This window comes from Balaenoptera acutorostrata, chromosome X, assembly GCF_949987535.1.
Source record: "Balaenoptera acutorostrata chromosome X, mBalAcu1.1, whole genome shotgun sequence".
Taxonomy (NCBI): Eukaryota; Metazoa; Chordata; class Mammalia; order Artiodactyla; family Balaenopteridae; genus Balaenoptera; species Balaenoptera acutorostrata.
In genome coordinates this window covers 114,697,069-114,711,821 of record NC_080085.1, presented here as the reverse complement: position 1 = coordinate 114,711,821, position 14,753 = coordinate 114,697,069, and the positions used below count along the sequence as shown (strand labels likewise).

Genomic DNA, 14,753 nt, shown 5'->3' with positions numbered 1-14,753 from the left:
AATTGTTTATCTTGTTTTTATAATAGCGGAAGAACCCAAAGGCAACTTTTGGAATATGGGAAAAAGGGGAGGTTGAAGAGCTTGCCGTTTGAAAGGTACATGGTTTTGTTTTTCTTTGTCACATTGATTTTTTTCTTTTTTAACATCTTTATTGGAGTATAATTGCTTTACAGTGGTGTGTTAGTTGCTGCTGTATAACAAAGTGAATCAGCTATACGTATACATATATCCCCATATCTCCTCCCTCTTGTGTCTCCCTCCCATCCTCCCTATCCCACCTTTCTAGGTGGTCACAAAGCACCAAGCTGATCTCCCTGTGTTATCTGGCTGCTTCCCACTTGTCACGTTGATTTTTAAGTTGAATTTAGAGATTTATAGGGATCCTGTACTCACATGAAGACTATTTCAATTCCTTCTCTGTTTGGGGACTTCAGGAAACATTACCCATCACAGTACCATGAACGACAGTGCAGGTCCTCACCAGACCTCCTCTCCGATGTGTCAAAACAAGTAAGGTTTTGAAAATTCCTTCTTCTTTAGATAAATGTAATGCATCCACATTTCAAATGCTTCCAGGAATTGATTCTGCCAGAATCTCCCAGTATGTAAAAAGGTTACTCTGGTCAAGTTAGGTTAGCCTCCTGGGGAGGTCTGTCAACTCAGTCTCCAGCCAATAGAAGACCATTGGGTAAACTGGTGTGTGTGCCTTATAGACTGGAAAGATCTGGCACGTCTTTATTTTATTTTATTTTATTGGGTTTATTTATTTATTTATTTATTTATTTATTTATGGCTGTGTTGGGTCTTCGTTTCTGTGCGAGGGCTTTCTCTAGTTGCGGCAAGTGGGGGCCACTCTTCATCCCGGTGCGTGGGCCTCTCACTATCGCGGCCTCTCCTGTTGCGGAGCACAGGCTCCAGATGCGCAGGCTCAGTAGTTGTGGCTCACGGGCCTAGTTGCTCCACGTCACGTGGGATCTTCCCAGACCAGGGCTCGAACCCGTGTCCCCTGCATTGGCAGGCAGACTCTCAACCACTGCGCCACCAGGGAAGCCCCTTAGGTCTGGTATTTAAAGACCAATTCACATTTATTTTATTTTTTTAAAGCATTATTACCTACTCTGTATTATTTATTTATTTATTTATTTATTTATTTATTTTATTTTATTTTTGGCTGTGTTGGGTCTTCGTTTCTGTGCGAGGGCTTTCTCTAGTTGCGGCAAGCGGGGGCCACTCTTCATTGCGGTGCGTGGGCCTCTCACTATCGTGGCCTCTCTTGTTGCGGAGCACAGGCTCCAGACGCGCAGGCTCAGTAGTTGTGGCTCACGGGCCTAGTTGCTCCACGTCACGTGGGATCTTCCCAGACCAGGGCTCGAACCCGTGTCCCCTGCATTGGCAGGCAGATTCTCAACCACTGCGCTCTGGCACGTCTTTAAATTGCAACCTGTATTGCTAACATCTTGCAAAATGCAGATCCAAACGAATTTCTATGGCTTTGTATTTTTAAAAGTAAAGGCTGCTTTTTTACCTATGAAAATCTTAAGGCTTAGAGGAAGCTATAAGGTCTTGGGTTAAGTTTTTTTTTTAAATAAATAAATTTATTTATTTATGGCTGCGTTGGGTCTTCGTTGCTGCGTGTGGGCTTTCTCTAGTTGCGGCAAGCGGGGGCTACTCTTTGTTGTGGTGCGCGGGCTTCTCATTGCGGTGGCTCCTCCTGTTGCAGAGCACCGGCTCTAGGAGCGCGTGGGCTTCAGTAGTTGTGGCACGCAGGCTCTGTAGTTGTTGCTCGTGGCCTCCAGAGCACAGGCTCACTAGTTGTGGCACACGGGCTTAGCTGCTCCACAGCATGTAGGATCTTCCCGGACCAGGGGTTGAACCCGTGTCTCCTGCATTGGCAGGCGGATTCTTTTTTTTTATTTTTTTAATTAATTAATTTATTTATTTTTGGCTGTGTTGGGTCTTTGTTTCTGTGCGAGGGCTTTCTCTAGTTGCGGCGAGTGGGGTGCGAGACTCTTCATCGCGGTGCGCGGGCCTCTCACTGTCACGGCCTCTCTTGCTGCGGAGCACAGGCTCCAGACGCGCAGGCTCAGTAGTTGTGGCTCACGGGCTTAGTTGCTCCGCGGCATGTGGGATCTTCCCAGACCAGGGCTCAAACCCGTGTCCTGGCAGGCGGATTCTTAACCCCTGCGCCACCAGGGAAGTCCCTTGGGTCAAGGTTTTAAAGTACTTTTCCTATGTAACTTTGTTAATTTAAGAACAAAGTGCTGTTCTCCTGGAACTGTGAGATGATGGCTTCATTTGAGTTTTATAGTATGAACCATGTTATTTTTCTTTTGCTCTCCCTTGAAAAAAATTAATTAGAGGTCTCATGAACTCTGTCTTCATTCAAGTCAGAGGCAATTTTTATCTGAAAGGCATCACAGAGGTATAATGCTGGAAGGTACCATCTAATGATTGACCGTCTCATGCCATTTACAGCCCTCCTCCCCACCATTTTACAGAAAATAGGGAGGAGGCTGAAACAGGGAGGTTAGGAGACTTGCCTAAGGTCACACAGCAAATAAAGGCAGAGCCAGGACCAAAAGGCAGAACTCCTAGCTCACGAATACAGCTACTCAACCATACTGTCTGAAGTACGATGCTGGCTCAAGTAGATGGAGAATGCGGAGGCTGGGAGTGTGATGGTGTTGAGAAAGGAAAGTGTCATGTCTATTTTTCAGCACATAAATTGGGATGTGGTACAACTTATTACCTTTTATGTATCTATTTATCAACCCTGGCATAGAACATGGGTTGAAAGGCCTTTGTGAAAAACTACCTTTGCAAAATTCAAGGCTGATTTAGATCCCTGCCCCCACCCCAACCAAATGGCTTTTCCCTTCTTTCACCAACATGTTCTTTCTCTCAAGGTGGAAGATTTGAGACTAGCCTATGGCAGCGGGTACTACCGAAATGTGAATGGAGTGCACGCCTCTGAGCCTGTGCTGGACAGCAGGAGGAGAAACTCTGCCGTGGAGGTGACGTTTGCAGCCGAGCTGGAGCATTCCAAACCAGAGGCAGATCCCACATCACTACATCAGTCCCAGAGCAGTTCCTCGTTCCCTTTTATTTATACAGACCCTGTCTTTACCACTGACCCCGATCCTGACTACTTTGAGGAAAGGAGTCCTTTAAGCTCCTTCCAAACAAGCTGTAAGTTTGCTGACAATCACACGAGCACATCTTCTGGCCTTACAAGCAAAGTGAGTCCAGCAAGGCAGCTAACTTACACAGATATTATGCCTCCTCAAGTCTTCTTTTATGTGGACAGACCACCCCAGGTGCCCAGACAGTCTCCAATCACGGCAGAGGAAAGGGAAAGGCCAGACAGCTGTCTACAGCCTACCGCAATGAAGCCAGCCAAAAGAAGCCCAGGGAACCTCAGAAGGAAGAGCTTTCAGCAAGACTTCCAAGAACTCCAAGAAGCTATGGCCCAAACTACTGGCTGGAGCAACCTCAATGTAGATCTAGAAGAGGAAGATCCAAATTTAGAAGATGCATTTGCATATAACATTCAAGAGCCAACCCCTAAACGGTCCCAGAGCCAATCAGACATGAAAACGATCCGTTTTCCTTTTGGATCAGAATTTAGACCTTTAGGGCCTTGTCCTGCTCTGAGTCGTAAAGCTGACCTGTTTACATATATGTTTGCAGAGCAGGAGTTTCCAACAGTTTTAATGGATCAGGGAGCAACAGAAGGGTATGTAGCTAGTGAATCCAGTGATTCTGAACCAGAGATTCTTAAACCAGACTACTACTCTTTGTATGACAAAGGAATAAGTTCACCCATGGCCAGAATCCGCTTGTCTTCTGGTAGTCTACAGCTAGATGAAGAAGATGAAGATGTTTCTTTCAATACATCAAGTGCTGAAGATAGGACTTTGTGAAAAGCATGTAATTACTTTTTAGCTTAAAATGTGAACCCTATGAACATTTCCAGGCCAATTCCATGTTACTAACTTAGGTGAAACATAAGGAACCTTCTGCAAAAACCACTTTCTTTGTTACTATTCATTGGTATTAAGGGACTCTTCTAAGCTTAGGCACTTAGCTTATGAAAGATCCAGCTCTGCCCCGTTCCTCAAGCCTCACTCCTCTATCCCCTCTGAATCATTCTGGAACATGCCCTTTCCTCACCAGCCCCGTAGCAGAGTGAAGTGGGTATTTGTCATCTCCATTATACATTTCCCCAAAGAGACATTATAAACGAAGGTCAGGCTCTTCAACACCGAAGAACAGTGACAGTATGGATTGACCTATAGAATTGGCTCCTGATATCATTTAGCGACTTAGTAGACTGTGACTGTGTTGGTCATTTTGTTCTTAAACAATACTACAACTAAAGGTTTCAGTCCTCATTATTCGTGTGGGACCCAGTAAAAATGGCCCTGTTTTATGTTAAAGACTTCAATTTTTATAACATATGTTGGGGGGAGCATGGCTCTCCTATATTTCAGGAACAAGAAGGAACATAGATCCTCTCAACAGAACACCAGTTTATAATTAACCTAGGACTTGGCAGAATTCTAAACCTCGGAAATTCAGGAATTGATCAATTTCTAAAGCCAGACATCTGCCTGATGGGGATAATATGATGTTTGACTTATTCTCTATTCTTAACTAGCTGTAATATGTAGTGAAAGATAAAAGTTAACATGTTGGTCTGTTTATGTGATCTCTCCTGCAAGCATTTTTTTTGGCCATATCTTGTTGCGTGCATGTAGGCAAGGAAATGAGATGAATAGCATTTTAATAAAGAGTGATGGAAACCCATTTATTTGAAAATTAAGTTGTAAGTATGAACTTCATTTTGTTTCAGTCAATTTCAGAAGTGATTGGCTCTAGCCTATAATTAAGGGAAGGGACATTTAGAGAACAAGGAAAAGGAGGGAAGCAGGTAAAAATGTATAGTCAGGGATGGAGAAGTGGTAGAATTGGGGTAGCTGAAAAAAAAAAGGATAGTACTCCAGACTGAGTTAATGAACCAAAATTCTATTCTTGACCCATTCAAAATTTCTCTATTATTTCCCTTGGAAGGTATAGCATTCTATTTGAGAACTATTTATTTTCTTTATTGGTTTTAATGGTAAGTAAAACATATTTACAAGATAATGTTAGGTAGTGACTTCAAAGAAATGATGCAATTATGTAAGCAAGCTATTTTTATATATGACTGAATGGAGAAAAGATGCATGGAATAGTTTTCTTACTCTCCTAGTCTTTACACCACAAAAATCCCTTTGAATATACCTCACTCTACCTCTTTCCAACATGCTAGCACTTTCCTTCCTGCTCCTGGAATCGAATCCGGTAACTCACAAGTCTAGAATAGCTATTTAATAATAAGAATATATTGAAACCCAATCACCTATATATTAATCCTATAGATACTCAAAGCTATATTAAGTTCATCTTTGACCTTTTCTCCAGGAAAAACTCAGATTCTTTTAGGATTATATGCTATTTCTCATCTCAGTTTCTAGAAATCTTTGTGAAATTTGTTTCCCCCAGAGAAATACAGCGTTCAAATCTGTATAAAATTTCCTAATAAAACTATAACTAGGGTGACCATAAAGTTTATTGTGTAACCTAGGAAGGATACTTTTGAGTGAAAGAGAACTCTATTAATAATTTTGTCAGGACAGGAGGCAGAAATCAGGACATATTCACTGGAGCTATAATCAATGTTTAATAAAATATGGAGAATACCTTCTAGTTTCCAATGGAAACACTGGTGTTAAAGTTCCAACAATAAATGAAAGGGGACAGGAGAAATGATTTGAAACAATTAAAATACCACACCATACCCCCACCTCAAGAAAATGAACATTGAGGACCAGGAAATTTAAATATTTATTTTTAACCCCCCCAAAACACTGAAGTATCCTTACCCAGAAACATTTTACAGGACTAATAACTATAATGAATAAGCAATACAATTTTCTATCCACAGTGCAGCTGCGCTGTAAAGTTTCAAATAATCAATTTAAAAATTTGTTGCTTTTACTTTTACAAAAATATTCATTTGATACATGATACGAGCTTCAAAATTATTACCAGACCTCTACAAATTATAAACTGTAATTGAGTTTCAGTTCCATAGCAGGTGAAAAATTTAACTGAACTATTACTTCAAAATACAATGTGTTAAAAGTAATTATTACAGTATAGGCACCAATGAAAAAATTTTCTTGGCATATGACACAACAACTTATTCAAGTGTCTGTATTATTACAAAAAAGGAAGAGGTAATGGCTGCTTTGACTAAAAACTGTATTCTTCACTTGAAGAAAATCTTTCTTCTAATATTTGGCAATTATTCAGGTTTATTAAAATGACTTTTGTGCAAAAACCAAATTGTTCAGATCCAAACAATAAAACATTAACTATCAAAACTAATTAATATCAATAATTCTACAACTACTGAAATATAGCCCCACTTCAGAACTTAGGCAGGCATAATATATATACTGGGCTTAAAAGAAAAAGGTATTACCCATGTAACAGTACCATAAATATAACTGAAAATTAACTGTACAGTCTAACTTACCTTTGTACGGACAGAAATCATCCTGTACTATGGTTATTTTCATATGAACTAGAAAATGCTTATTTAAATACCCTTTCAAAAATGAACAAATGATGTTTATGTATTGGATAGTTATGAGGAAAAAAATGTATAAATAGTTTATAGGACATTTTATGACCATGACAAAAATATGCTGGTGTAAATTATATTCATACCTGTTGATCAGGTATTTATAATCACATGATAATCAGCTTCTTTTAAGCTCCCCAAATCCAAGCATATAATATGCGATTTGAGTTGATTTTAAAAATGAATCCTGACTAATTCTTCCGGTATTACCAAAAATCCATCCTTGGCTAATTAGTATTGCTTTAACTTTCCAACCATGTTAAATAAGGGTCAATTGTCTCTTCTATAAGAGAAAGTAAATACTGCACACCAAGAGGTACCTCTGTTGCTACATGTTGCCTCTAAATGTATCAAACGCAGGGCTCTCAAATGTGATCATCATTGAGCTGCCTGGAATATCATACCCACTTGGGAGAAGAGTCAATAGTTTTCCAGGTTTCATTTCTAAGAGCTTATTAAAAACTTCTGCTTTAAGAACGTGTGACTTGTTTCCGCCTCCCCACCAGTAGTCATTTTTAGAATATGCTTGTGTTTAAAAAAAAAAAAAAAAGCTTTTTGAGGCTTGATGATTACAAAAGTTGAATATTTAGGATGACTTTAAAAGACCTGTATGTTTCATGAGTGTACAGTTAACTAAAGATCAAAACATGAAAGGTATTCATCCTAGTAACTTAAGTAATAATGATACCTAAAAGCAAAACTGTATCTCAACATTTACTAGAATACAGGTGAAACTATAGTATTAAAAGTTATTCCTTACAAAATAATCTCTTTAAAATATAAAATGATAAACACCATCACAAAATAGTTGAATAGCTTCTTCCAAATCTTCAATGTCGCAAAGATCCAAAAGGCACGTGGAGCTCATGAGTTAAGCATTGTTAAGCTTGAAGTAGCTTTGGTGGGTTTCTCTGGGTCCATATGAAATAGAAGCCACTAACAAGAAGTTTCTTAGGGGGATTCATCTGCTGAACACCTATAAAATTAAGAAAAACTTAAATTGATATACAACTATGCATGTGTCTATTTTACATCTGTATGAACTCTGCAATGAAAGAATTGATTCAGCAAACAAAAATTGTATTGCATCTCATCATGTAAACGTTAAAATATAAAGCGGTTCAAAAATCCCTTCTGGGTCTGATTTTACAACTTCCAATTGATTTGTTTGCAAATTGGAAAAGAGGGGAGGTTTCCACTAAAAACTAAGGGATTTTAAGAGGGGCTTTAGCTGATGAGTATAAATAGGCTTTATCAGCCAGAAAGATCTAGGAGAGTATGTGTTTTACAGGCTGTATGGTTTGTTCCAACTTGGTCCCAGCGGCATCACAAATACAAAGGAATATAAAGATGCACTGAGAAGCAATATAATGGGATTAAGGCTAAGATTAGTAGTGCTTTTTATAACTTGCTTGAGCTAAGGAGTTGTGTTTGTATATGCATACAAAAGTCTTGTTTTAAAAGGGAATTTAAAAATTAAATGTAAGAACCTTTTTGAATGTGAACAAAGTTAAAGCAACAGTTCAAGAGGCAGTATAGAAACTGAAATCAAACATAAGAACCTTTTAGAGTCTTCATTTGAGTTTCTCTACCTAAAATCCTTAACTTTTCTTATGGGGGTTAAACTTAATGAACTTTAGCACTGAAACAATGTGAACAGCAGTGTGATAAGAGTAGTGGCAAGAATGAAAGCATTCCTCAGTGGTATTTACAAGGGTCCAAATAAGAACATGTCCCCTGACCTTTTGTCTGTACTCCTACTAACAGGGAAAGGAAAAAAAACAAAAAACAAAAAAAAACAGGCCATTTCGTTCAGTGGAAAACTACCTTGTAATGCCCGAAGATAATAATTCCAAAAGCTAATGTTTAAGATGGGCAACAAACAAAACAGTTTTCAAGCATATGACTATTAAGAATTGACTTTGTTAGGAATAAACGGAATGACTGAATCAAGTAGGTAATTATATTATCGTATCATAAATGAACATCCAACAGAAAATGTCAAAATAGTTTTTTAAAAATGACATTTCAAGCTTACTTTTGAAATTTTTCAATTAATTTCTTCACCATTTTATCTGTGATGCCAGGACAGGCAGCTTCAGCCACAGCAATACTTTTCTCCAGTTCTTCGATTGCCTGATTCCTGCTAGCATTATTCTCATCCTGCTGTTTAAGCTGAGAAAGATCAATAGCTATAACATTTAAAATTACTATACTTCTTAAAATAGATATCCGAAGCTAATGAATCTGTACTTACTTCAGCAAACGCAGGTGTGATTATCATAGACAAACAGCTCAGGGTTTGTACAAGATCTTGCTCCTTTGAACAAATATTATAGATTATACACATGAAATTAAAATAATCATTCATGTACATTCATTGGAATCCTCCTCCCAAAAGACCCAATACAGGGCAAGTTTCCATGCTTTCTTCCCATCACTAATTCCCATCCATCATCCAGGAGTTCTCTAACTTAGAGGATTACAACTGATATACATGATTCCACTGGGTTTAGCTATCTCTAGGTAAAATGCATTTTAAAACATACCAATGGCCACTTAAATGACTTCTATGACCTTTTCTTAATTAGCTCAAAATGAATGGCAAATGAAACCTACTCTGGACACAGTGAGGTAGATGAGCACTTAGGGGTATTAAATTCTAACAATTTTTGGCCATCATACTCTCACTACATAGTTCGAAAAAGTCTACCAAGAGGAAGTGATCATCTCCATATACATACTGCCCCATTCTGTAGTTTCTTTGGATCAGGCTTCTTTCGCACGGTGGTAAAGCTCCATTCAGGATGAGTGTTATTTTCCCTGCTGGTGGATTCCCTAAAGAGATTGCCAAAGATACTTCTATAAGTTCCTAAATGATACAGCTTGGTGAAAATACCTAATCAATGCAGCCAGACTCCGAACGGAGAATTGTCCCAATGTATAAAAAATCATTTGATCTCAGTTTCAAATAGACACTGCTTTTTACTGAAGAGTAGCAATGGTTCTCAACTCTAAGTGTGTACCAGAATCACACGTGAAGGTCTCTTACTATATATAAAGCCCTGCCCCAACCCCTTCCCACTGACTAGATCAGGATCTCCTGTAGTGTGGCTTATGATTTTTTTTAATTTTTATTTTATATTGGAGTATAGTTCATTTACATTTTTTTAAATTTTTATTTATTTATTTATTTATTTATTTATGGCTGTGTTGGGTCTTCGTTTCTGTGCGAGGGCTTTCTCTAGTTGCGGCAAGTGGGGACCACTCTTCATCGCGGTGCGCGGGCCTCTCACTATCGTGGCCTCTCCCGTTGCGGAGCACAGGCTCCAGACGCGCAGGCTCAGCAATTGTGGCTCACGGGCTTAGTTGCTCCGTGGCACGTGGGATCCTCCCAGACCAGGGCTCGAACCTGTGTCCCCTGCATTGGCAGGCAGATTCTCAACCACTGCGCCACCAGGGAAGCCCTGATTTACATTTTTGAAAGGCTCCATGGGTGACTCTCATGGGCAGCTAAGGCCAACAACCAATAGAACAGAGTAAAAACAACTATCCTGGTATCTTTTAGACCTTTTAAAAGTTGGGCAATTTCTCATAAATGCAAGTAGTATCTAAAGAAATTTGGTGTTGTCTTTGTGTCAATTCAGCTAGCAAAGGAGTAAATTAAATTATGGACTTAGAGGCTGAAATGTTAGTATAAATGCTGCAGTTAAAAAACAATGCAACTAGGCCGCAACGGTGAGAGGCCCGCGCATCGCGATGAGGAGTGGCCCCCGCTTGCCACAACTGGAGAAAGCCCTCGCACAGAAACGAAGACCCAACACAGCCAAAATCAATCAATCAAACATACGCATCTGATTCAAGATCCTCATTAAAAAAAATAATAATAATAATAAATAAATAAATAAATAAATAAATAAAGCAAAACTTTAAAAAAAAAATGCAACTTTTTAGGGGGTACAAATGAGATATAAATGAATATTTCAATGTCCCGGTCTGTTCACGGTTTGGTACATGGCCAAGAGGTGGGAAACATTAGTTCTCCAGAGGGATTTTGCAGGTTGCCATCAAAGTAAGAGAAGACATTGCTCCTTATCACTTTGGGCAAACCAGTAAAACACCTTAAATCGAATCTTGTTCCAAAATTTTGTAATATACTCAAGTATCCACTAGGGGTTAGACCGAGACCATTTAAAACTAAAGCAATTCACTTCTAAGAAAAAAACGTGTTTCCAAATTCATTGTACTTCACAGACCGTGATTTTAAAAGATTTTCACAGTTTCTAAAGTCAAACTTTAGAATAAGGTTTATATTTTATGCTAGAGAAAGCATATTGGATCACAGTTAAAATATATGCAATATTAAAATGGGCTATCTACATAAAAATTAAATAATTGGTACATACGAATCAGAGCCCTCAGAATCAGATTCATCATCACTGTGTCCTTCTGCCTTCCATCTCTTAAATCGATCTATCAGTTCAGTCAGATAAGAAGTCTTCTTTGAATTTTTTACAATGAATTTATGTTTCAGAAGTTCTTTAGCTGTAGGACGCTAAGGAACGAAAAAGAAAGGATGCATGAATATTTCTAGGCTCTTTTGATTGCAAGGAGTGATAAGAAATCACTTCAGTTATTAAGCTGAAAGGTGTAAAAGTATGTCTGCAGATATGAGGACAACTAAAATGCCATAGGACAATAGCTAATTCTATTTTTGAAGTGGCTCAAGGCAACCAAATTAAATTCACTACTTTGGTACCAATTTGCTAAAGCCCAATGGGCAAAAGGTGGCCTATCTACTAGCAACAGGCAGCAGGGCTTTCTTAAAATCAGAGAAACACATGGCAGGACTTTGATAATTAAGTAAAAATTTTAAAACGTTTCAAAATAGTGCTTTAAAATACTTTTACTATATTTACTGCAAATTGGAAAAAAGGATGAAAACTAGCAAGGCTGTAACTTTGTTATTATCTGCACATATCATATGACCTCCTTCTTCATCACACATTAATTCATATTGCATCTAAATACAAACACCAGGTGCTGTGGGGGATATTTTCCCCCCTAGTATTTTATTAATATGAGAATATTCATTAGTAACTTAAAAATTGTCACATCAAATTCAGTTCTTGTATATTTCTAGTTTCTCGAAGTCATCGGGCGGCTTTATTTTAAAAACAGTAAAACAAGTGTAATCAACTTTGCCAAGTAAATGAATGGAGCTCATTAGACTTCAGGAAACGTGTACAACTTCATGTTGGAATTTCTGAACATTAAATAAAAAATAGTGAAACGCAAACAACTTTTCATGAAAAATGAAAACACAGTTGAATAAAAATCATTGTGAATAGTTATATATATACTTTCATAATGACATCCTAGAAAATGAACTTTATTTCCCCCTGAAATAGGAAATGATCAACAGAATAAAGAAGAAGCTAGGGACCACAGAAAAAAGAGAAAAAGATGCAGGGGAAGGAGAGAAGGAACTACGGATCTTGTCAACAACTAAAGAAAACTAGCAACATAGAGGGAAGAATCACGTTCCTGGATGGATCTTAGACAGTTTTCACAGGCACTGTATTCCTCACTGTTGAACAAACCACACTGGCTCTATGTAGATCTGATCATAGAAAATAGTAGTCGCAGCACATATACTCACAAATGATGGGTCTTTGTTCAGGCAAGCATCAATAAACTCCTTAAAGGATTTAGTAAAGTCTCCGACAAGAGTTGGAGGATTGTTTTTTGGAATAAGAAACAGAACTCTCATAGGATGCATATCCGAGTTAGGTGGCTCTCCCTTGGCTAGTTCAATAGCAGTAATTCCCAGTGACCAAATGTCAGCCTAAGGTAAGGAGGAAAGAACAATTACCTTGAAATTCCATTCCAACATATTGCCACAAAATAACCTGTGGAGTCTAACGGTCATACAATATGAAAGTGTCTCAAGAAATGTGATGTTAATAAATTTTTATTAATATCATTCATTTATTTAAAAAAATGATCAAATCCCCTACTTTGTGCCAGGTACTGTATTCTAGGCACTGAGGACTCAGGTGGTGACCAAACCAGACAAAAATCCCTGCTCTCAAGGGGCTTATGTTCTAGTAGAAGAGACAGATAAATAAATAAATAATAGGATGTCAGATGGTACTAAGTTCTGTGAAGAAAATAGTAAATCAGGATAAGGGAATAATGAATAAGGTAAAAGGGCTGCAAATTTACACAGGATGGCCAGGGAAGACTGTTCTGTGTAGGTAATGTTTAAGCAGAGACCTAACTGGGAGAAAGGCTATTCCAGATAGAGGGAGAGGCAAGTGCAAAGGTCCTGAGGCTAGAGGGGACTTGCTGTGTTTATGGACCAGCAATGAGGCCACTGTGGCTGAAGCAGATAGAAAATAGAGGGTCCATAAAAATTAATTTTAAAAAAAAGTGGAAGTGAAGAGAGATCAAAAAAAAGAAAATAGAGGAGAGTGATAAGAGATGAGCCAGAGGTAGACAAGGGTCAGACTGTAGAGAGCCACATATGTGATAGTAAGAATTTTGGATTGTATTCCAAGTAGGATGAAAGACCATTGAAGGGAAGAAGGTCCAAATATTACCAGCATCAAGGGAACGTATGATTTACCAGCAACATCTGACATGACCCTAGCTTTAGGAATACTTTAAAAGGAAGGAGTATTAAGGCAGTTTATTAAATAGGATAGTACGCTATATAAAACTTAATATTAAAAACAAAATAGTTTGTACAGGTAACACTTTACTTTTGAGTCATAAGCTGACTGCTGGATAACTTCAGGAGCCATCCAAAATGGTGTTCCCACAAAGGTATTTCTTTTAATTTGTGTATCTGTCAGTTGGCCAGCAACTCCAAAGTCAGCAAGTTTCACATCTCCTTGTTCTGAGAGCAAGACATTGGCAGCTAGGAGGGAAAAAGAGATGAAAAAACCCTCAGCTTCCTCAGAATGCATCTGTTTTTCTCAGGTTCACATTAGACTTCTGTATACCTTTTATGTCTCGGTGAATTTTCTTTTCTGAATGCAGGTAGTCCAGACCTTTCAAAATTTCCTTTAGCATGGTAGCGATCTGGAACTCATCAAATGGACCAGCTCTCAGCTTAGGGGGAAAAACACATACATACATATACATGTAAAAGTTTGGAACAATGAAGTTCGAACTTGACATTCTCTTTGAAATAAGAGAATCGCTTAGATATATGAAGCAGTTCTGCTTATTAAACCAATATTTAAACAAATGATAAAATTTTAAAAGGTGAGGAAAGTTAAGTCAAAGGGAAGAAAGGGTTTTTTAATGATTAGATTTAATCTTGAAAGATAGTACAACCTATATACTAGCTCCAAATCCTAAGGTTCTTAAATATTTACGTCAATGATCTAAGAAACATGCTTAAATAATGACAGAACTAGCTTTCTTTTTCTCAGATAGGAAAAAAGAAATCAGCTACTTAAATTTTGGCATTTGCTGTTTAAAACTTATTAAATATTTACACCGAACTGATTTTTAGATCAGACGGTCCATAAGATTTTTGCAGCAACCAAATTTGATCATATAGGTCAGCTGTAGCACAGTTCTTAGCATTTGTGTATTTCAAAAACATTATAAAGCATAGAGCCTTTTTTGAGATTCAGATTTAAATTTTAGCTAGGAATATAATAATTAAACTATTCAGACTTTCATTGTAAAAAAAAATGTCAAATCATGGAGGGATACGGTTTTTCAAATAAATGTAACACATTTCCTTGTACTAAAGCCAGTAGTTTTAACTGTAATACAAGGAAAGCAATGATTAGGTTTCAGGAGAATTTGTAATGGAATATCTGAAAATCTCTCCTTAAAATAAATGGTTATTTTAAAATTCTGGTATCTCATAAAGCACAAACAGTGGACTGTACAATATTATTACAGGAAAGGGTGGGAATCTAAAGTCAGAGCTGAGGTAGAGTTCTGTTTGCTGGAAGGAGGGAAGAGGTGGTGAAAATCAAATATTGCCCACTCTGCCTCACACTGGGAGGGATTCACAGCTCTTTGGCACCTT

The 14,753-nt window shown here is 38.0% G+C and overlaps 2 protein-coding genes across 4 annotated transcripts in view; one reads left to right on the top strand and one right to left on the bottom strand.

Annotated features, from left to right (window-relative positions):
• FRMD7 (FERM domain containing 7) overlaps positions 1-5,781 on the top strand; it is a 57,003-nt gene extending 51,222 nt beyond the window's left edge. For both annotated transcript variants that reach the window (XM_028164588.2, XM_057538684.1), the window contains 3 exons: positions 27-95; positions 435-510; positions 2,907-5,781. In XM_028164588.2, the coding sequence (XP_028020389.2) occupies positions 27-95; positions 435-510; positions 2,907-3,923 (1,162 nt within the window). In that variant the 3' untranslated portion in view covers positions 3,924-5,781. The remainder of the gene's footprint in view (positions 1-26; positions 96-434; positions 511-2,906) is intronic.
• Positions 5,782-5,870: 89 nt separating this feature from the next.
• Positions 5,871-14,753, bottom strand: part of STK26 (serine/threonine kinase 26) — a 64,905-nt gene continuing 56,022 nt past the window's right edge. For both annotated transcript variants that reach the window (XM_057538685.1, XM_057538686.1), the window contains exons 5-12: positions 13,705-13,813; positions 13,462-13,619; positions 12,357-12,542; positions 11,101-11,249; positions 9,439-9,532; positions 8,952-9,014; positions 8,733-8,869; positions 5,871-7,670 (exon numbers count right to left, since the gene is read on the bottom strand). In XM_057538685.1, the coding sequence (XP_057394668.1) occupies positions 7,646-7,670; positions 8,733-8,869; positions 8,952-9,014; positions 9,439-9,532; positions 11,101-11,249; positions 12,357-12,542; positions 13,462-13,619; positions 13,705-13,813 (921 nt within the window). In that variant the 3' untranslated portion in view covers positions 5,871-7,645. The remainder of the gene's footprint in view (positions 7,671-8,732; positions 8,870-8,951; positions 9,015-9,438; positions 9,533-11,100; positions 11,250-12,356; positions 12,543-13,461; positions 13,620-13,704; positions 13,814-14,753) is intronic.